The sequence below is a fragment of the Xiphophorus couchianus genome, chromosome 5, assembly GCF_001444195.1.
Source record: "Xiphophorus couchianus chromosome 5, X_couchianus-1.0, whole genome shotgun sequence".
Classification (NCBI taxonomy): Eukaryota; Metazoa; Chordata; class Actinopteri; order Cyprinodontiformes; family Poeciliidae; genus Xiphophorus; species Xiphophorus couchianus.
Window position 1 is genome coordinate 21,767,549 of NC_040232.1, and position 22,595 is coordinate 21,790,143.

At 42.9% G+C, this 22,595-nt stretch overlaps 1 protein-coding gene and 1 long non-coding RNA gene across 2 annotated transcripts in view; one reads left to right on the forward strand and one right to left on the reverse strand.

The window, feature by feature from the left end:
* Positions 1 to 394: 394 nt before the first annotated feature.
* Positions 395 to 7,996, forward strand: cndp1 (carnosine dipeptidase 1). The gene is made up of 12 exons (XM_028018342.1): positions 395 to 530; positions 2,035 to 2,145; positions 2,680 to 2,823; positions 3,680 to 3,842; positions 4,076 to 4,164; positions 4,303 to 4,500; positions 4,567 to 4,651; positions 6,061 to 6,221; positions 6,303 to 6,467; positions 6,544 to 6,685; positions 7,006 to 7,153; positions 7,670 to 7,996. The coding sequence occupies exons 2-12, from the start codon at positions 2,035 to 2,037 to the stop codon at positions 7,746 to 7,748; spliced, it is 1,485 nt and encodes a 494-aa protein (XP_027874143.1). The 5' UTR covers positions 395 to 530; the 3' UTR covers positions 7,749 to 7,996.
* Positions 4,087 to 22,595, reverse strand: part of LOC114145026 (uncharacterized) — a 37,979-nt gene continuing 19,470 nt past the window's right edge. The window contains exons 3-5 of the long non-coding RNA XR_003595596.1: positions 18,663 to 18,762; positions 9,351 to 10,472; positions 4,087 to 4,186 (exon numbers count right to left, since the gene is read on the reverse strand). This is a non-coding gene — a long non-coding RNA (uncharacterized LOC114145026). The remainder of the gene's footprint in view (positions 4,187 to 9,350; positions 10,473 to 18,662; positions 18,763 to 22,595) is intronic.

Genomic DNA, 22,595 nt, shown 5'->3' on the forward strand with positions numbered 1-22,595 from the left:
GTGTATCGGTGTATAAATGTGTATGCATTTGTGAGTGCGAATGGGTGAATGTGACTCTACTGTAAAACGCTATCAGTGATCAATATGATGGAAAAGTTCGGTCCATTTATCATTTCCCATGAATTCACATTGCCCTTTGAGAAACGCTGTTCCTTTGAGGTTTAGTTCAGGGGGCCGTCTGTTGTGCAACTTGTTATGTGTGTGTGGAAGCACAGTAATTAGGAGTTTCACATGATGTTTTGTCCTTCCGAGCACCTCTCCCCACACACGCACACAAACCCCCCACCGTCGATCCTTAGAGCACATTCTTGGAGCAAGATCAATAGATCTGAGTGGAGTTTTGTCTTTCTCAGCAAAAAAAGAAAGACATTTGTCTGCTGTCTTGGCAAGATGTCAGGAAACATTTGACAGTGTGACCCCAGGGCCCGGTAAGAGTGCAGCATGAGGGAATGTGTATAAATGTCCCACCAGCAACATGGGGCCACAGCTGCTGGGCCTGATAAGACTGTTTCCACTGGATCTAAGAGAAGGTAAGGAAATATATTCATATTGTGAAGATATTATATGTTCATAAAAATAGAAATAAGATTTAATCTATAGCGAGATAAAGCTGAAGTTTTTAACGGTTTAGGGATCAGGCAGAAGTTGCAAAAGTTCTGTTTAAAAGCTGCTTAGTGAGATGGAGCGACTCAGCAGAGCAGCTGGTTGTAGAGGGTCTAAAATGTTTCCATATCCATGTTAAAATGCTATTGTAGATGTTAACGGTTTCAAATCATTTCTAAATGTTCTCCACCTTTAAACTGACATATGATCTGTACAATTCAATTGAAAACAAATACATTACATAGATTTTAAAAAAATACCTGGATGCAAACTTGATTTGTTGAAACATCTTTTAATACCTTTTTATAATTCCGTCAGGATGTCACATCTTAATCAGAGAATTCCTACTTGGCTTTTCAAATGTTCTGCAGATATTTCAGATAGAAACAAATTCCTTTATCCACTGTTTACCTCCCAGATTTCCTGCCATATTCAGTTCTGGACTCTGGTTGCATCATTCCATCAAATCTGGAATGATATGGAGTCTAATGCCGTAAAATAGAATCTCTCTTTACAACTTCCCAGCAAAGGTGTACAGAGCTGTTCTCTATGAATTAGATGTTTTGGATCTGTGGCCCAAAGGTTCTCACTTTTCATGAAAGTGTGTTTGATTATTCTGTGGAAAAAAAGATTCCATCTTTCAATCTTGAACCACTACATACGGAGGAAACAGGTTATTCCATGTAGGACACAACCGGTACTTTAATTCCTGGAGCTCCTTTAGTCCTACTGTTGGTCTCATTGCAACCTCCTTGACCAGTTTCTTGTTTTTCTCACTGTTGTCTCATATATTGCATCTTGTTTTCACTGACAACCTGCTAAGCGAGGTGTTAGAAGTGCTCTGGGTGGTCCGCCAGCAGCCTACATGTTTCTGTGTCAAAAATGTTAAAAGTTGACAGGATATTAGAAAATATTACTAGATAATGTGTTATTGGAACACTTTTGTTATTGACAATATTTAAACACCAACTGCAGAGTCTGAAACCAAGGCCAACACAATTTCTTTTTAAAATAAATATACTTTTTTTTTGCACTTCAGTTAAATCCTAATGAAGTAATCAGAAAATGGATTTTCAAGCAAGCTGTGTAGTGATGGTCACATTTAAAAGGAAAATGAAATAAATATTAACTACTAAGAACAACGATGAGTAAGTATATTTGGATGCTTAGGGCACACAATGTGTTTTAAGTTTTCTTATGTTTTACGAAAGCCACCTGTTTTATTTTTTCAGTTTTTGTTAGTTCAATAAGGTATGTACACCTTTGAGAGCCACTGTACAGAGTATCTGTTTGCTTGATTTTTAAATTAGAACTTCTTCAATATTCAGTTAGATTATGATGTAATAATTATTAATTTTTTAATGATTTGTGATAACTTCTTTTTCCAACAAGCTACTCCCACTATCATTTGATTTTTCATTTTTCCACTAGATGAATCTTCAAACCGTCCCCTTCATCCTGCTGGTCATTTCCTGTTGCCAGGCTTTCCCGTACACCGAGCTGGCGCAGTACGTTGATGACCATCAGGAAGAACATGTTGAGGTGACAAACTTGAAACACTGATGGTGCTGATTCTCCATCTTACTGCTCATCTTTTTGACATACTACTTGCCTCATCTCTCCCCAAAGCTGATTGCTCTGACTACATGTTGATCAACCACACTCAATGGGTCCAGCGAATGCAAGTAATTTGCACCTATGAACAATAAGCTCAAATAAAAGTGGGAGCAGGTTTTCTGTTGCAGGATCTTCCGCTCACCCTCATGGTTAGGCTATGGTTGTGTCTCCACCACAGTGCACAATGACAGCAGGTTCTCCTTAGGGATTTCATTTGTTTGAGTTCTGTTTCATGAAAGTGCTCCATAGTTCATGTCCACAGGTATGTGAGGACAGGTCTGACATAAATGTTAGAAGGAAGAAAATTGTGATTTGTTGAAGATGTGGGTATTAGTTGCTTACAGAAGGACTCACCTCACTTATTCAACAGAATAACTTTCTGTTATAGCAACATAAACTTTCTTTGGATTGATTAAAAGTTATAGCTCATTCACAATGAGACTTTGATTTGTGTGGCAGGTTCTGAGGGAGTGGGTTGCAATTGAAAGTGACTCGAGCAACATTCTGAGAAGACCAGACCTGCACCGCATGATGGAGCTGGTGGCTGAGAAGCTGAGACTGATGGGAGGAATGGTACAACTGGTTGATATCGGAGAGCAAGAGGTCAGTGACGAAACCCCCAGGTCTCTGCTAAAGTGATTCCCTTTTATAACTTCTCTTTGAGAATTTGGAGTTTGTCGTCTTTACTTCAGTAGGGTAATAACAATTCTGCAGGGGTTGCTCCATTGGGCAGCTTTATGTCTTCAATAATATACCTGAGATGACAAAACTGCAGCTTGATTTACCAGAACAGCCAAGCACAAACCTTCTGAAGGCCAGGAGCTAACAGTTAACAGCAGGTTCATAAACATTTTCAAACGTTGACCCAATTTACAATATCACCTTCTGGATAAAAGCATCCCATATTCAAACTGAATCTAAACATGCAGCCTTTCAGTGTTCCCTGCTCACCAATTACCTTTCATTTCTGCTCCACCTGAGACCCAGTGGCAGCCACTTTATGGAAAACCAGTTAATGATCCGACATTTATTCCACAACGAGAACAATAAAGTGAAAGGTGGAATTAGTGGGGTACTTTGAACTTGATCAGAAAGGAGGCTATGGCCAGGAGATTAAGTTAAGTTCACTGTAAGACAGACTGCTACAGGACGTTTTTCCTGCCAACAGCCATCAACAGCTACAATAACTCTTTGAAGAATTTGAATGAATGAGTTACAACATTTAATTTCCCTTTGTGATCAATAAAGTAATTTTTAATTTGAATTAGCTATTGTTTTAACTTTACTGTTATATCCTCATTTGTAAGTTATTGTGGAAAGAAGCTTCTGCCAAATGCGTAAACACACATCAACACCGCCTGGTACTGGTTCACATTGTGCCATATTATTTCCAAATCAGGTGGCTGATGTATCATTTTGTAGAAATGTGGGAATACCAACCATGCCTTTGTAAATGCAGCTTCCAAGTGGACAAACAATAGCACTGCCAAAAGTAGTGACAGCTCAGTTTGGGAGTGACCCCAGCAAACACACAGTGTGTGTCTACGGTCATGTGGACGTTCAGCCGGCGAAGCTGGAGGACGGCTGGGCTACCAATCCCTACAACCTGACAGATATCAACGGTAGTCACCTTTATGTTCTTTATACAGCTTTTTACCTGATTTTTAACTGATTAAATGATGATTTCTTCTTGTGTAATTATTTTTCACACATCAGTCCAAAGATACCTATTATGTCTGTTTGAAACATCTCAAAAATGACATCATTTGTGATCTGCATTTAAATTTTCCTGACCTACAGCACATTCTAGTTGTAGTGTCATAAATAAATATGTTTTATGGCACTGTACCTTCAGGTAATCTGTATGGAAGAGGAACATCAGACAACAAGGCTCCGGTTCTGGCCTGGATCCACGCCGTTCAGTCTTACCAAGCCCTCAGCAGGGTGAGAGAAAACACACCGACCCCTATAGAGACAACATTATGTATTATGTAAACATAGTTTTCACTTCAAATGGCTATATTTCTGTATGTCAAACAATTACTGCATTTGTTCTTAAACTCTACTTCTGGCATCCACCAGGACCTGCCAGTGAATGTGAAGTTTCTCATTGAGGGTATGGAGGAGACAGGCTCTAACGGCCTGGATTCAATGATCCTGGCGCAGAGAGACACCTTCTTCTCCGATGTGGACTACATCGTCATTTCTGACTGTGGTTGGCTGAGCAGACGGCCAGCCCTAACCTATGGCACCAGAGGGAACTGCTACTTCTTTGCAGAGGTTGTAGAATTCTTTCTTGACTCGTTTCTCTCTGTATCTGATTCTTACTATGTTGTGTGTTTGTAGGTTGAAGGCCCTAAACAAGACTTACATTCTGGTGTCTATGGAGGCACTGTGATCGAACCAATGACTGACCTCATTGGCATTCTTGGTGGGTCTAAAAGGCGTCTTTCTTTGATCCTCACACTTTGCCCTGTTCATTTGCTTTTCTGTTCCCTTTGGTAGTTTACACAGCTGTTTTCCTTTAAGAATAAAGATTTCTCATCAAGACACTCCCCAGTGAACTAGCTGAAGGGCTAAAGGAGCAGTACCCTTTGATCTCTAAGGAAAACATCCATTAAAATACTTGCGTGTTCAGAAATGGCTAGCTAAGTTAGGGAAATAAGAAGTGAATTGGTTTATAATGTGGACAAACATTTTTGTCAGATTTAAAAATAAAATCAAGAGCCTCCTGACAAATCTCTTCAGTAAGAAATCATCATTGTTAAAAAATTTTCAAACCTATATGTTGTTGCAGTAAATTATCTGGTGTATTTAGCTACCGTTGGTTTCCAAATTTTCTTTTTTTCCACACGATAATGTTGTGACAGTCAAATAATGTTGCTATGAAAGATAACATGAGCAAATATAAAAAACTGTTTTCAGACAATGATTTCATTCATTAAGGGAAAAGTCTATCTAAACCAAACACCCTTTGATAAAGTCATTGCAACCCCTTTTTGTTAAATCAGGAATTAACTGATATGTTTACAAAAACTTGCTGTTTCTAAAACAGTGAGTTTAATTTCAGTGAGCACACCCAGACCTAATTAATCCCAAACCTGTAGAATAACATCACTTAAATAGAACCTTGCTGTCAACATGAAATGTGCTAAAAGACTTTAAAAAGCAGCCTATCACATCTAAAGCTAATAAAAAGGCGAAGAGCAGAGAAGAAACAAAGATACAGAGATCTACTGGCCTAAAAAGAAAACCATTTTTAGTGAGTCCAGAGAACCACAAGGTAGAACCACTTTCCACAAATCAAGAAAACATGGACAAGTAGCAGAAAAGTGAAACTTCCAGGGCAAAAACAACTTCTGACCGAAGATCTGTCTCATCTTCACAAAAAACAGTCTTAACAGTCTTCAAGACCTTTGGAAAAATATTCTGTAGACTGATGAGAAAAAAGCAGTACTTCTTTTTAACTTCCCTCTAACTCTGCATTTCAGAAAAAGAATATCACACCAATAGTCAAACGTAGTGTTGATACTATGACGGTCTTAGCTGAAATCAAAATGGAAGTTTTAGGATGATCTAGTCAAATTCAAACTGAGTGAAATGCTGTAGCATGTTGGGATGATGGGGGAATCCAAAGTGACTGAATTAAAACAATTCTGCAAACATGAATGGGTCAAAGTTTCTCTACAGGGATGTAAAATATAACTTACCAGTTATCGTAAACTATGGTTTAATAGTCATATTTGAATGCTTTCCTCAGCTAATGTTTTATATTGGGGGAAATTACAAGAAAAATTGTAAAAAAAATTCTGAGTTGATTTATGGTCACTTTTCTCTCAGACACACTCATCAGCCCCAGTGGAAAGATTCTGATTCCGGGGGTCCGGGAAGCAGTGGCTCCTCTGTCGGATGAAGAATGGAAAATGTATCAGGATATTGAGTTTGACGTGGACAATTACAAGAACAAGACTGGCGTCAGCCACCTCATGTACAACAACAAGGTAGTAAAAAGTCAAGTCAGAAAAAAACCCGAGTTTTCTCCCGACTCAACAAGGGGTTGCCTCTGTATTGCTCTTCCAAAGGTGGACTTGTTGGCGCATAGGTGGCGCTACCCCACTGTTTCCATCCATGGTATAGAGGGGGCTTTCTCTGACTCCGGCACAAAGACGGTCATCCCTGCTAAGGTTACTGCTAAGTTCTCAATAAGACAAGTCCCTGACATGGACCCAGCAGCGGTCAAGAAACAGGTAGCATATATGAGTGCTTTAGAGTGTTGATTTATGTAATGCTTTGCTTTACTAAAGTCTCCTTTTTGTGCTTTAGGTGACGGACTACCTTCACTCTGTGTTTGCTAAGAGAAAGAGTCCTAACAAGCTGAAAGTTACCATGGTGATTGGGGCCAAGCCCTGGCTGGCTGACACTAAGCACCCTCTGTATGAAGCTGGAAAGGCAGCGATCAAGAGAGGTAAGAAAGCTACTTCAGCTTTCCAGGGCCTGGATCCTACAACAGCCTTTTAGAGCCATTATAGGTAGAAGAAAAATTATCTGTACTGCACACAGCTATATGTTTTACTTCAGTTCTCTTCTACCTGAACTGTTTGGCTTTACAGAAGTTGTTAACCTAACAGGAGATGTTGTGCTTATTTGTGAAATTGTAAAAGTATTTAGGGCTTTTGAAAATGCTTTGTTGTTTTTTCTTCCAACTCTGAAGAACATACAATAGACAAAGCGTTTTTGCATTTGAGTTATACTGTAGATACATGATACATATTGGCTCTCTTTCAGTGTTCAATGTGGATCCTGATCTAATCCGTGAAGGTGGGACCATCCCCATTGCCAGAACCTTCCAGGATGTGACGGGGAAAAGCATCATCATGATGCCCATTGGAGGCTTTGATGATGGAATGCACTCCCAGAATGAGAAAATGAGCAGGTTTTACACACTTCATGCCTAACAACTACTCTAATTTCCTTTTTTTTCACAAGATAAGCTTAATTCTGTTCAGTTTTGGTCTCTTTTGCCCAAGGACACTGTTGGAAGCTACGTGCCCTTATGTGACTCCACAGATTTTCTGTCAGATTAATTTCAGCCTCTTGGTCAGTCGGTTCTAAAAGTTTAGTTTTCCTCCTTTGAAGTCATTCTTATGTAGATGCATGTGAAAACTCACTGAGGTTTCTGAATGAAAGATTAAATAGAAATATGCTTTACTGTCCCACAGTGGGGAACATCTGGTGTAATATTAGGGAAGTGACAGGTAATCACACATGTAGATAACAAATATAATACTATATATAAAATTAATTTAGGAGTAACAGTGTACAGTAAGGGCAAAGTTAATAAATAAAATACTGTACAGTTATTAAAAATAGCATAGTCCGAATCAAAGGAATGTGCAACTGAGTTGAATAATTTTAATAAATGCACAAAATAGACTTTTTTATTTTGCAGATACAACTACCTCGAAGGAACCAAGTTATTCATCGCCTACCTGAATGAAGTCGCCCAGATTAACAAGACCAGTGTTTGATCATTAAAGGAATATCTATCTATCTATCTATCTATCTATCTATCTATCTATCCATCCATCCATCCATCCATCCATCCATCCATCCATCCATCCATCCATCAATCCATCCATGTTTCTTCTGGTTATTTTCATCCCTCCCCATGTATAATTAGTGTTAGTTATGTTCTAGATCATGCAGTACTGTAGTACACTGCATTTGTTTCATTTAATAAAAATAAAACAGATACAAAACTGTGTATACATTTTAATTGAAAAAGATTCTGTCATGTTGTATAATAAGTGGTAACAAGGAGTCAAAAACTACAGTACATTGTTCATTGAGTCATTTATTAAAATAGAAGTGGAAGGTTTATTTTTCTTATCAGATATTTGAAAAATTAATTTAAAAATGTAAACATTCAAACATAATACATGCATAAGCAGTCACACTCTTTATAAGACTCAGAACTGAGATCAGGTTCATCTGATTGTCCTTTAGACATTTCTGCAACTTGACTGGAGTCCAGCTGGTAAAGCCAGTTGACTGAGGACCTTGGTCAGAAAGCTGATCAATACCCAATGGTCATATTTTTAATTGAGTTTATTGAACACGTGACCATCTCAGGACACTTTACAAATAATATCAATTTAATTCAGTCATACAGACATTCCGAGTCAATTACATCCAGTCCACATTTATCATAGTTATCAAACAGTAGATGTGTTTCCATTACAAATGTGCGCAAAAGTTTATCAGTATTCTGTCAATGTAAAAAAACGCAATTCTGCAGTTGCAGAGTTTCTGTTAAATACAAAACACAGCTAAAATCACACATACATAAGTCAGTTCATGTGATATTTAAAAACCAGGCAAAGTCATAATCCTCCTACCACTTCCTGTCATCGTCATCTTCTTTTTTGCCAGTAGTAACATCTGGCTGCTGATCACATCACTCCCATGATGCAAAAACTGTTTCCATTGCAGTTTTGTAAAATACACAAATTTAAGTACATCTAGGACAAAATCTTTTAATTAAAAAAATTGGGGTTTTTTTGTTTCTTTTTAATTGGTGTGTCTCCATTAAGCTAATCTATTTTTGTAATTACAATTTTTGGAATTATATGGTCAGTGGAAATGCAGATAATGAAGTCAAGTTCAGTTTATAATTCATATTGGTTAAATAGTTTTCAATAACATCAACATTCCTACAAAAATCAACGCAAACTCATGGCCGTTGTGTCGATTTATACCAGACTGAAAAATGCATTTATTCCAACTGTGGAAATGACTTCAGGCTTTATTTCAGCCCAGCTCTCTTGCAGATCACTGATGTATTCCAGCAGGAAATGGCTGGGAGGAACCCTGGTGTTGTGAAGAAGCCGTCCCTGACACCTCAGCGGCCTGATTCACAACACCAGCTGACCCTCCCCACCCACCCACCCACACAAGCCTTCACCACGGCGCTGTGAGATGATACAGAGGCAGTGTGACGAGAACTTCTCTCCACAGACAGAAACATAACACACACACACACACACACACACAACACCTGCTGAACCAGCAAAGATTCTGTAACATTTGAAGCCATCTCCCCTCTGCAGTACAGTTCTGTCCAGGGTTACCTTGTCCATACACATAGCTGCAGCAGTACCCAGGTTGGAGCCTCAACAAATACTGGGACCAGTTTCCACGTCAATCACAGTCTCTCCACTGGGGGGCAGTTTGCACACAGGAGTTCTGCTTTCATATTTTACAGGCTGATGATGTGAAACAGGTCACACACACACACCTCGATTTAACCTAAAGAAAAGACAATAAAGGCAAATCAATTTAATCAGCAATTAAATGTTGGAAATATGTAATTTAGAATCTTGACCTCAGCACTGCAGCAGTTCATCTTTTACAAAATTCCCAATTAAAGATAAAATCTGGCAGAGTTGCTCTGTGAAACAAAAGGCCCAGTCCATAAATGTAGCAGCGCTCAATTTGCTCATTTATTTATAAAGTGCTTTGGAATTGAGGACAGGGTTATGATGAAGCTGAGAATAACTTTGGTCTCACAGCAGCAAGCCCTAATCCACCTTGAAGCAGCCCCGCTGAGTGGGAACACTCCAATCATGTCAGAAAAACTAGGTTTGCAGCAAGAGGAGATTTAGTAAAACTGTAACCCCGGGCCCCTGGGAGGCCCAAGATCTGGTTTCTACCAATCATAATCTGGCATGATTCCTCTGATTGTACACTCAGCAGGAAAACATGATTTTAAATGGTACCACAATTAATGATGTTCAAGGTAAAGAAGTAAACTGCTGGTTTAATGAATGGTACTGACAAACATAGAGTTTGGTTTTATTAGTTATTCATAGGAGTGGTGGTAATGTGTGTTTATTTTACTCTTATGGCAAGAATAATAATTTTATTTATTTCAAATCATTAATAATAAACATGCCCCCAGGATACTTCGCACCTTCCCACAGCCCACAGAACTGTGGTAGGATGGCTCCTGTGCAACAAATTAGTTGTGAAATTTCCTAGCTCCTAAATATTCCAGTCAACTGTCAGCTGTATTATCAGAAAATGGAAGTGTTTGGGAACGACAGCAACTCAGCCATGATGTGGTAGGTCATGAAAACTGATGGAGCGGGGTCAGCGGATCCTGAAGCACATAGTGTGAAGAGGTCGCCAGGTTCTGCAGAGTCAGTCATTACAGATCTTCAAACTTCATGTGGCCTTCAGATTGTCTCCGTCTGGCAATAGGAATGGGATGCCAGTCAGGCTCATATATGAATCAAGGTGAGCAAATACTTTTGGCAATAATATATAGATGGCATTTAACGGGCTATTATAACCACTATCACCAACAAAGCGGGACACCGGTGAAAACAAGGACATTTTCCCGGACCTCATTTTTTTCCCCATTGGATTGCTCTCTCTCTCACACACACACAAAAAATGCTCTTTTAATTGCCATATCATGTGTCATTATGATTATCATTATCATCTTATTTTGACTTTTAAATTTGTCTAATTTTACCTGCATAATTCACAACTTGGCCAAATTTCATTAATTTGCATCAAAACTGCCAAAGTTATGAAAAACAGAGAGAAACATGGCCAGGCATCAAAAACAGTGTGATCTCCAGCTTCAGATAAGGCATGAAGAATCACCATATGTACATTTATGGTTCTACGTGGACTAGAGACATGCCTCCAGCACTGTGACCCTCTGCAAATGTGTTGGTTAAACCTTCACACTGGGCCAGCTCGAATAATGAAGTTCCCAGTAACTGTGTCAGAGTGCTTTGCTGGGCTGTAGATGGGAGCAGCTGATTAGCAGCAGCGTGCACAATGTTCTGCAGGCCTGGTAGTGAAGCTGGGTTTTAAGCTTTGCCTTTTTTCACTCCATTAGTCATCGGTTTGTCCTTTTCCCTGACCGGTGATGGACAGGTCAAGCCTTTACTAATTCTTCTGAAAGCTGCCACGGCACACTTCACATAATATCCAGGCAACACATTCCTGCTAATCCCCTTTCATCAGGTTCACTGGCCTTTCTGGTCTATCTAATTGCAACAAAGCCCACATGAGGGCTTTTGTGCCAACAGAAAGTTCTTTTATGGTTTCAATTAAACGCCTGGACTGGCTCAGCGGAGACTCCTGGCTGACCGCCAATGTCTTTCAGACAAAGAATGTCATGCACATAATGAATGGAAACACTTGAGTGAAGGAGAGGTGGAAGAGGTGCAGAAAGTGGTGGTGGGGGGAAATAACCCACCCAGCCACTCTGCTCACAGTTTAGCTGATTTCACAAGCACTTTTAGAGAGCTGAAAGATTTGAAGTAACAATCAAAAGTAGCCTGAGGAATTATCAGCTGGAGGAGGTATAGGGAGCGTGTGCATGTTAGGGCAGCGGGGATGCAGACAGGCTCAGTTAGAGGCAAAAAGGTGCACCAGTTGAAAAGATGGAAGAGGTCTGAATCTTCTCAACGATGTCTTATTTAAAGGCTGTTGGAAGTTTCCTTTAACCTTCTCATCTAAACATGACATAGACCCCAATGATGAAGGAAAACCTTGGACTTGGTGTTCCCTCGCCCGGACGCGGGTCACCGGGGCCCCACTCTGGAGCCAGGCCTGGAGGGGGGGCACGATGGCGAGCGTCTGGTGGCCGGGCTTTTACCCATGGAGCCCGGCCGGGCTCAGCCCGAAGAGGAAACATGGGCCCCCCCTCCCATGGGCCCACCACCCGTGGGAGGGGCCAAAGGGGTCGGGTGCACTGTGTGATGGGTGGCGGCCAAGGGAGGGGACCCTGGCGGTCCGATCCTCGGTTGCAGAAACTGGCTCTTGGGACGTGGAATGTCACCTCTCTGGTGGGGAAGGAGCCGGAGCTAGTGCGTGAGGTCGAGAGGTTCCGGCTAGAAATAGTCGGTCTCACCTCGACGCATGGCTCTGGTTCTGGAACCAGTCTCCTTGAGAGGGGCTGGACATACTTCCACTCTGGAGTTGCCCAGGGAGAGAGACGTCGGGCAGGAGTGGGCATACTTGTTGCTCCCCATCTCGGCGCCTGTACGTTGGGGTTTACCCCGGTGAACGAGAGGGTAGCATCCCTCCGCCTACGGGTGGGGGGACGGGTTCTGACTGTCGTTTGTGCTTACGGGCCGAACGACAGTTCAGATTACCCACCCTTTTTGGAGTCCTTAGAGGGGGTACTGGAGAGTGCTCCTCCTGGGGACTCCCTTGTTCTGCTGGGGGACTTCAACGCTCACGTGGGCAACGACAGTGAGACCTGGAGGGGCGTGGTTGGGAGGAACGGCCCACCCGACCTGAACTCGAGCGGTGTTCTGTTGCTGGACTTCTGTGCTCGCCATGGATTGTCCATAACGAACACCATGTTCAAGCATAAGGGTGTCCATATGTGCACTTGGCACCAGGACACCCTAGGCCGCAGTTCGATGATCGACTTTGTCATCGTTTCATCGGATCTGCGGCCGTATGTCTTGGACACTCGGGTGAAGAGAGGTGCGGAGCTGTCCACTGACCACTACCTGGTGGTGAGTTGGCTCCGGTGGCGGGGGCGAAAGCCGGTCAGACCTGGCAGGCCCAAACGTGTTGTGAGGGTCTGCTGGGAACGTCTGGCGGAATCCCCTGTGAGACGGAGCTTTAACTCCCATCTCCGGCAAAACTTCGAACACGTCCCGGGGGAGGTGGGGGACATGGAGTCTGAGTGGACCGTGTTCCGTGCCTCCATTGTCGAGGCGGCCGATCGGAGCTGTGGCCGCAAGGTTGTCGGTGCCTGTCGCGGCGGCAACCCTCGAACCCGTTGGTGGACACCTTCGGTGAGGGATGCCGTCAGGCTGAAGAAGGAGTCCTATCGAGCCCTTTTGGCCTGTGGGACTCCGGAAGCAGCTGATGGGTACCGGCGGGCGAAGCGGCATGCGGCTCGGGCGGTTGCTGAGGCAAAAACTCGGGTGTGGGAGGAGTTTGGAGAGGCCATGGAGAAAGACTTCCGCACGGCTTCGAGGCGATTCTGGTCCACCATCCGGCGTCTCAGGGGGGGGAAGCGGTGCAGCACCAACACTGTTTATAGTGGGGATGGTGTGCTGCTGACCTCTACTCGGGACGTTGTGGGCCGGTGGGCAGAGTACTTCGAAGACCTCCTCAATCCCACCAACATGCCTTCCACTGAGGAAGCGGAGCCTGGGGACTCTGGGTTGGGCTCTCCAATCTCTGGGGGCGAGGTCGCCGAGGTGGTTAAAAAGCTCCTCGGTGGCAAGGCCCCGGGGGTGGATGAGATCCGCCCGGAGTTCCTTAAGGCTCTGGATGTTGTAGGGTTGTGTTGGTTGACGCGACTCTGCAATATCGCATGGACATCGGGGGCAGTTCCCCTGGATTGGCAGACTGGGGTGGTGGTCCCCCTGTTCAAAAAGGGGGACCGGAGGGTGTGCTCCAATTATAGAGGGGTCACACTCTTAAGCCTCCCTGGCAAGGTCTATTCAGGGGTCCTGGAGAGGAGGGTCCGTCGGATAGTCGAACCTCGGATTCAGGAAGAGCAGTGTGGTTTTCGTCCTGGTCGTGGAACACTGGACCAGCTCTACACCCTCAGCAGGGTCCTGGAGGGTGCATGGGAGTTCGCCCAACCAGTCTACATGTGTTTTGTGGACTTGGAGAAGGCGTTCGACCGTGTCCCTCGGGGAGCCCTGTGGGAGGTTCTCCGGGAGTATGGGGTACCGGGCCCTTTGATACGGGCTGTCAGGTCCCTGTATGACCGGTGTCAGAGTCTGGTCCGCATTGCCGGCAGTAAGTCGGGCTCGTTTCCGGTGAGAGTTGGACTCCGCCAGGGCTGCCCTTTGTCACCGATTCTGTTCATCACTTTCATGGACAGAATTTCTAGGCGCAGCCAAGCTGTTGAGGGGATCCGATTTGGTGGCCTCAGGATCTCATCTCTGCTTTTCGCAGACGATGTGGTCCTTTTGGCTTCATCAGATCGTGATCTGCAGCTCTCGCTGGATCGGTTCGCAGCCGAGTGTGAAGCGGCCGGGATGGGGATCAGTGCCTCCAAATCCGAGGCCATGGTCTTGAGCCGGAAAAGGGTAGAGTGCCTTCTCCGGGTCAGGGGGGGTGTCCTGCCCCAAGTGGAGGAGTTTAAGTATCTCGGGATCTTGTTCACGAATGGGGGAAGAAGGGAGCGGGAGATCGACAGGCGGATTGGCGCAGCGTCTGCTGTCAAGCGGGCGCTGTACCGGTCCGTCGTGGTGAAGAGAGAGCTGAGCCAAAAAGCGAAGCTCTCGATTTACCGGTCGATCTACGTTCCCACCCTCATCTATGGTCATGAGCTTTGGGTCATGACCGAAAGAACGAGATCGCGGATACAAGCGGCCGAAATGGGTTTTCTCCGTAGGGTGGCTGGGCTCTCCCTTAGAGATAGGGTGAGAAGCTCAGTCATCCGGGAGGGACTCAGAGTAGAGCCGCTGCTCCTTCACATCGAGAGGAGCCAGTTGAGGTGGCTTGGGCATCTGGTCAGGATGCCTCCTGGACGCCTCCCTGGTGAGGTGTTCCGGGCACGTCCCACCGGGAGGAGGCCCCGGGGAAGACCCAGGACACGCTGGAGGGACTATGTCTCTCGGCTGGCCTGGGAACGCCTCGGGATTCCCCCGGAGGAGCTGGAAGAAGTGGCTGGGGAGAGGGAAGTCTGGGCCTCCCTTCTGAAGCTGCTACCCCCGCGACCCGACCTCGGATAAGCGGAAGAAGATGGATGGATGGATGGATGGATGTTTTCAGCTACTGTTCCAGCTGCCACAGTCTGTCTTTGCTGTTAATCTGTCCTTCACTAGTTCTGTAGCCATCTTTCTCCAGATCTTCCAAACAATACACTTTGGTGGCTTTCATTTCAGCACATTCATATACAGTAGCTGCATTTCCACTGCAGATGTGCACAAGTCTACATTCTGCAGATACTGAAAAAAAACTCTATTTCACTATTTTGCAGTGTTTCCATTAAATAAGAAATGAAATTAAAATTGCACATGGATAAGCTTGTTCATGTGACCATGGCAGTGACAGACGTAAACAGCTACATGAGATATATTCATTATCCAGGCTTGGTGCTAGCACTCATTATCTATCAGCCAATCAGAGGAGACGTCAGTGTCTTGTTCAGGCTTTGGAACAACAAGCCCTTTAAATGTGGGAGCGGCTCTATTTCACTCTATTTTGGGGTTTGGGGGAAATTGTAGTTGGTGATTTTAGAGAAGAGCTATGGATCCAACATGTTGGAATGACACAACCTTTAATCAGCTGTGTGATGCAGTGAGAGCTCTGGTGGAGCCAGCTGCACATAAAAGAAACAGAAACAAACCATCGTCCTTCTACTACTTCCTGTCGTCTTCTTCAGGGTTTCAGTAGTGACATTCAGCTGTTGATCATGTGACTCGTGAGAGGGGAGAAAAAAAAAGTGTTTCCGTTTCAGCTTTGCGAAATTGATCTATTTTGGTACAGCTGAAAAACCACTTCATCCCAGTTCAACAACCTTTTCTCAAAAGATGTGAGTTTTTACGGAATTGCCGTGTTTTAATTAAGCAAAATTATTTCAGCTTTTCCTGTTCTATGGTTAATGGAAATGCAGCTACTGATGGGCAAATGACTACTTGTCATCAGAGCATCTCAATTATGAGTTCTGGACTTTTGCAGCATGTTGTTCATTTTCTTCTTTGGTCATGCTGATGCAGATTAGCTGCTGTGTTGGGGATCATTGACCTAATGATGACCCCAAAGCCTCATCTGTCAAGCAGATTAGCTTCATATTAGACAATCTATGTTAATAACTCTAACATAGTCCAGTAGCTGTGGAACAAGTCCAAATAACCTCCTCTCCACCACCGTGCTCCACTCGTTTTAAAAACATGGCCTTTTATTTTTTGCTGTCTGGTGGTTTACTCAGATCCAAAGCTTTCGCCTTCAACACTTTAAGCCAAGACATACTGGGTGCTCTTCTCCTCACTGTTCGGTTATGAACTTGACGTGTTTAGCATGCTAAGTGAGAACTCTCAGAAAAAGCTCTTTGGTTTTCTGTTTCTTTTTTTTTGCAATTTCTTTAAACTCTCAGTCTGACCTTGCAGCCCTTTTGCTGAGACGAGCGTTCCTTGAAAGATTGGCAGCCGTCTAGATGCTTTTCACATGGGAATAATCTTTCTCTGTAGGATGAGGGACTATTAATAGCTCCAGAGGATGTAGAGGCTTTACATACTTTCTAAGCAGCAAGTACTGCGTGTACGATGTGGGCGCAACCACTGGTCACAGCAATCTTGATCATCATTATGAGTAAATTACAACCATCAACAATAAGAGAAATCAAGGTAAAGTTGCTTTAAATCTTCAAAGAAATGAGGAGGAAGGGTCGAGTAGACGAAGTGACATAAAAGCGTTCCCAACCATATGGAGATCAAAGATGATTAGAGACATGAGGAAGTGGAAGGAGAGGAAGAGATGGAAGAGGAAGAGCATCACACCGATGTGAGGAGAAAGAGTGTCTGCAGTTTTACCTCCACCTGAGCGGTCACATGGCGTTTCAGTTATCACTGAACATTATGTTACATCTGGATTCAGCACAAAACATATTTGCAAATGATCTAAGAGTCACTGCTTAGCTTTACACAATGAAATATTTTCAATAACTACAAGTATGATAATCACACAGACAATAGGACATTAGAGATTTATTTTATTTTCCCTTAGCTGATGTTTTACAAAGCAAACACTGTTTAAACCTGATCATGTTTATCATCTGTAAATTAACGGCACTGCCTTAAAAATCTTGTTAGTATTTTTCTATTAAAAAATTAAAATTGGCTGTTTTATTTCATAAGTTAATGAAGTTCAGATTCACACTGTGATTGAGTTCATCCTAACTGACTGGGCCTTCAGGCGTCTAACTGGAAATAAAAGCAGACAAACAGACCACAGAGGGTTACTGCAGTGCATGCATCTTTATTTAGGAGCTCTCCAGTTTAATATCTCTGCGCCTGACTTTGATTACATAAACACATATATATTTCTCATATGCGGCCGTCTCAATACCTCAAGCAATAACATCTTGTTGTCAAGAGATTTTTACGGTCCCAGTCTGTTCCACTGTGAACAAAGTGCCGCAGCAAAGCCAGCTGCTGTCTGTCTGATTCTCTGATTCTTTTTTCCTGATTAGACAACCCGCCCCCCCGAACCTCACACCCTCCGATAATATTTTGCTTAGCAGACACCTCAGGCATGATGAGAAAAACGTGTTCTGACTAAGAGGATTACGACTATCTCCTACATGAAAAATCTAGGACACAGTAAATAAATAGTTTTGTTGCAATAAAACTTGGTCATTGTTTCGTCTATAATTTGAGTGCAGATTCATTTACATTTCTGTTTTCTTTTTTTTATTTGAATCCTAAAGCTGTACATGTATGGAATCATTTAAGTTTGCAGTTTAATTCTGGTGAGTGCATGCTGACCAATATACTGTGACCAGTGCACTTTGTGAAGAGGGTCATCTTATTTGATAGGCACCTCTATGGAAAGTTTCCTGGGACAAACATGCTTGAAGGTTTCATGTGATTTTTGTGCATGTACAAAAAGCAAACCACGCGTAAAATATCGCTCCCATTCTAAGACATTCATTGTCAAAAAAATTTAATTTTTGCCTCTATCATCTTTTGGCAAGAAAAGAGGTGGTGATGTTTTTTCCCCAAAAATAACTTTCCATTATTTTAGGTGATGTTTATTTGGGATGTTTGGGTGTCAAAATTTCAGCCGCATAAACTAAGTGTTAACAGCACTTCAACATTTACATTTATAAAAACTTTATACGGACATCTAATGCAATACATCTGTTAATGTCTGAAGTGTTACTGTAATAACATATATACTGTATTTACTAATGAAGCAGATGGTTATTCAAAGGGAAGAACTCCTTCTCTTTGCTAACCTGTTTTAGCCAAAAATCAGAAACAGGTTTATGCATTACTACCATAGAAGGTAACATCTACTGTCTTCCCGAATTCTGCTTTTGGAAGTACAACCAGCAGCAAGGAAAATAAATGCAGGTCCTGGATTGGCTTCTTGTTGATAGCATGTCAGTAGCATTGCGTCTGGGTGCTTCATTGTTCCAACCTGTATTTTCTTTCGAACATATTAGATATGCTCTATGAAAAGGTCTGTATGCCAACTTGGGAAAATGAACAGTTCCATATGTATACCAAAATGTATGTTTTTGTATTATTCTTTGTATATAATATGTAGTAATATGAATTATTTTGGCAAGCCTTTCCCTAGTTTCTACAGGTTGTGATGATTCTGCGCAGTTAGAGCTGAGGCTCTATCAGGAACATAGACACAGTATTTTCAATATGGTGCACCTTTATTCTGAAACAGTAAATCATTTAAAACCATTTGAAATCTCATACCTCCTCCTCTCTGTGTCGTTAGAAAGTTACACACTCTTCACATCTCTGTTGAAGGCGTCCATCTTTTAAGCTTCTTCCAACGCCCCGCCGTTTCTCCGCTCTGCAGAGACAGAAAACGATGAGAGCCCAAAGCTGGCTGAGCATTTTCTAATGGAGGTCCTGGGCGTTTTATTCAGATCAGACACCAGCTTCAATGACTTATCATTCTTCTCACAGGCTGAGGGCGACGAGGAAGGAGGCTGTCACTGCATTCAGACACTCAATAGCATTTCAGAATATTTGCTCTGTGTAACCACTGCCTGCTAAATCAAGTTTTGTTCATCACATTTAACTTGTTCAAAATATTTTTCCCCCTGGTTTGAGGGGTTTTCTGAGTTTTTTCCACTGATTATTCTGCTGAAGAAAGTGTAATGAAATGAAGGTGGTAAATACTGTGGAGGTTCTGACTGACAGGAATATGTGCTGCAGTTTATGCAGACAGACAGAAACGCTGAGCAATCGGCAGATGGCCAGATTGAATCCAGCACCTTCGGGCCCAGGATGAACGGCAGCCTTATCGCAGGAAGTGCAGCTGGCTGGTGAGCAATGATGCTATACAGCGGCCTGCCTGCCAATCTGATGCCTGTCTGGATTTCCAAAGCGAGTGTGGCTTGGAGGCAGCACAACGGAGGAAACGCTACATTTTCATATGGAAATATTCAAGAAAGCCCAACTGATGTGGCATGGTTACTTTTGTAGCAACAGACTCTGATCGGATGGTTTAAACCCATTTATGTCTTCGTGCAAACAGTCAAGATGCTGAAGGTGAAAATCACAAATGATCCTTTTATCATAAATGTTCAATATACTTAAGAATGAATTACTCAGGGTGCTGTGGTGGCTCAGGGGTTAAGAACAACCAACATATGGAGGCCTTAGTCCTCGATTCCCGGCCTGGTGACCATTCCCTGTCTCTCTTTACCTGACTTTCCTTTCTGAGCACTTTCAAATAAAGGCCACTAGAACCAAAAAAATAAATAAATAAAATAAATTACTCAAACCATGTTTCGACTGCTAGGGTGGAATCCAGCACGTTTACCGCTCCGTCACTCCTGAGACCAAAGAGTTCCAGCATATAGACAGACCCCAACTATCATTCCTTCAAGACAGGCTCTGTTTTTATTTCATAATAAATAAGCCAGACATAACAAATTTCAAGTACAGAGCTGTCTTTTTATTACCAATAAGGAAAACATCAAATCCACAAGAACCATATGAAATTTGTTTCTGCTACATCTTAATCACTCCTACCTGTTCTATACATTTTACAGGAAAATCAGCATCTGTTACACTGACACCAGTCCTGATGTGTGTAACACATGTTACAATCACAATCTTTAATACGTTTTGTGGAGATGTTAGCATCAGGGCTGCCGGCCCAAGCCTCAACGGGGACAAAGCGAAATTTGATTTTGGGGCCCTCTATATCTGCTTTTAATGTGGATTGCTGCAAATCAACAGACGATTAGATCATTTGAACCGCTTATTATGGGGGGGGGGGGGGGGGGGGGGGTCGGTTGGGAGGCAAAATGAATACATAGCCATAGTAATATTACTCAAGTAAAAGAAAAAGGTACAGTGCAGTAAAACTACTCATATAAGTAATTTTTTTCTAAAACAGTTACTCAATGTAACAAGTACTACTCACTTTTGAACATGAACAACATCAGCAGTCTACAGGCTACTAGTTAACAAGCTTAAGGTGCTGTATTTGTATTAGCTAGTCATCATTTAGCTAACATTACCTCCATCCACCAGCATTACTCAACTCAGTCGGTTAGTTTGGGGGAAAAACTGTGCAAAGTTCTTTGCGTTTTGCTGCCATAATTCTAACACACACCTGCGCAGCTCTGCACAGCAGCAGCAGGTCTCCTGCCGCACAGACGTAAACCCAGCGCGAGCGTCGTAGCGCTCATGTTGCGTTTAAAGGCGGCTCGGAAAAACAGGTCGCAACGGTGTTAACGACATTAAACAGTTTAAATGACTGAAAAAAGTGACGGAAGGCGCTGATATAGGACGTGCGGAAGCCCCTACTGTATCAAATCTATATAGAAATAACAGAGAGTTGGCCACTCTGAGGTAAAAACAACAAACAGCTTCCAGTCCAGGGGGGGCACGGCTGACTCCGTGGGTGGGCAATGCCCCCAATGCCCACCCATGCCGCCGGGCCTAGAGGAGACACAGCACACGTGGAAGAAAATGTAACAATAATAACTGAAAGGAAATTAACACTGCACATCACCCTAAATATGTAGTTACATTCATTAAAGCATCATGAGTTGATGGAAGATGGATGGAGATAACTCCAGGTTAAAAGCTGACCAATCTGATAGGCAGAGCAAAAAGATGTAGAGACTCACCCAAAAGGGAGTGAAAAATTCTGAAAAACACGAATGATCTTCCTTGCACTTCACATTTATGGTCTGCTATATGTGTGTCTGCTGTGTAAAATAGTAGAATACACTGCGGCTTTGGGTTGCAAAGTGAAAATAATATTAAAAAGTTCACTGGCTGCGAGTACTTTTATAGGGATCTGCAGAAAGCAATAAGTATCGCTTCTATAGCTGAAGGTTGTGCGACTGAAGTCAAATAGAACAGAGTTTGAAGAAGAAGAAAAAAAAAAGCTATTAAGTTTTTCCTCCTGGATTTTCTTTGAGATGAGAGCTGCCTTGACTTTAGTGCAGAAGAGGAGACTTTGGAGTTTAATTAGTTTGTAAAGTGTTGCAGGGCGTGCCAGCCCTGAAGCAGGGTCCCCATGGCAGGCCAACAACAGCCTGCTCATTAGGAGAAGGCACTGGGCTGGATCTGCAGCTCTGCATGGGCTGCTAGCCGAGTCTCTGCGGCATAGAGGGACACACGTGAAAACTGGAGCAACATGAGCAGAACACACACACACACACACACACACGAGAAGAAATCCAACAACCCCAGGAAATCTGTGACAGCAAGGAGTGGATCCAGCATATGCTTACGTTTGTCATAGCCTGATGTCCCTCACTGTTATCTGTCCAAAACTCGCTGCCCTGAAGGACCACCATGAAACTGTTAATGCTGCCACCTGTCTATCCTGATGCAGAGGTGGTGTACACCCTGAACCGGTTACCTGTCCGTCCACGGTCCATCACAGGCCAACGCAAGAACAAGTTTTAACCCACTCAGCCGGACCGTGAGAGGAAATCAGAGAAATATTTCATGAACAAGAACGAAAGACCCTGGACTAGATCTGGAAAAGACAGGAAATGGAAGAAAAAAATTACAGTTTTTATAGGAGAGGGGTCGCCACCTACAGCCCTCCAGAGCTACTGACACCAGGACACACAGTGGGTATATCCAAATTTTCCATCGTAGTCTGAAAGGCCCAGTTCCAAACTTTTCACCCTGCAAAAAAATCCGATTTTGCCACTTCTGTATGTGGAACTAAATCAGATACATATTTGATTGTTTTCAAAGCGCCTGTTGTCTGAACGGTCACATCATGTTTCATCCGACTTTTATGTCACTCAGTTAATGATTTTGCACCTGAAGAATTCAGACGTGGTGAATCTGGATGTAAACAATGGCTGAAAGTTATAAATATGAAATTATGAAAGAAGTGTGTGTCAGTGGACAGCATCCCATCACAGTCCACCACTTTTGGCTCTGACTACACACCCAAACAGACAGAAGCTGCATGCAGCCAATGATTCACTGAAGGCCATCACTACTAGTCGTCTTTTCTTTTTATTACTTCCATCATCCTGTTATGAATTAAACAATCCTGTCAGCTCTGATTGCTGAATAAACTTTAAACTTGATGCGTAGACTCATTTTTTATTACTTCTGTAAACAATGTGTGACATCTATGTTTTTTCTCTGCGCCTGCAGGTCACTTTGGGATCATAAACCATCCACACA

Bases quoted from the DNA above. Each gene is read 5' to 3' on its own strand.
- cndp1 (XM_028018342.1), top strand. From the start codon at position 2,035: ATGAATCTTCAAACCGTCCCCTTCATCCTGCTGGTCATTTCCTGTTGC. The intron at 6,222-6,302 runs GTAGTAAAAAGT...GCTCTTCCAAAG, and splicing joins ACCTCATGTACAACAACAAG to GTGGACTTGTTGGCGCATAG. The intron at 7,154-7,669 runs GTTTTACACACT...TTTATTTTGCAG, and splicing joins CAGAATGAGAAAATGAGCAG to ATACAACTACCTCGAAGGAA.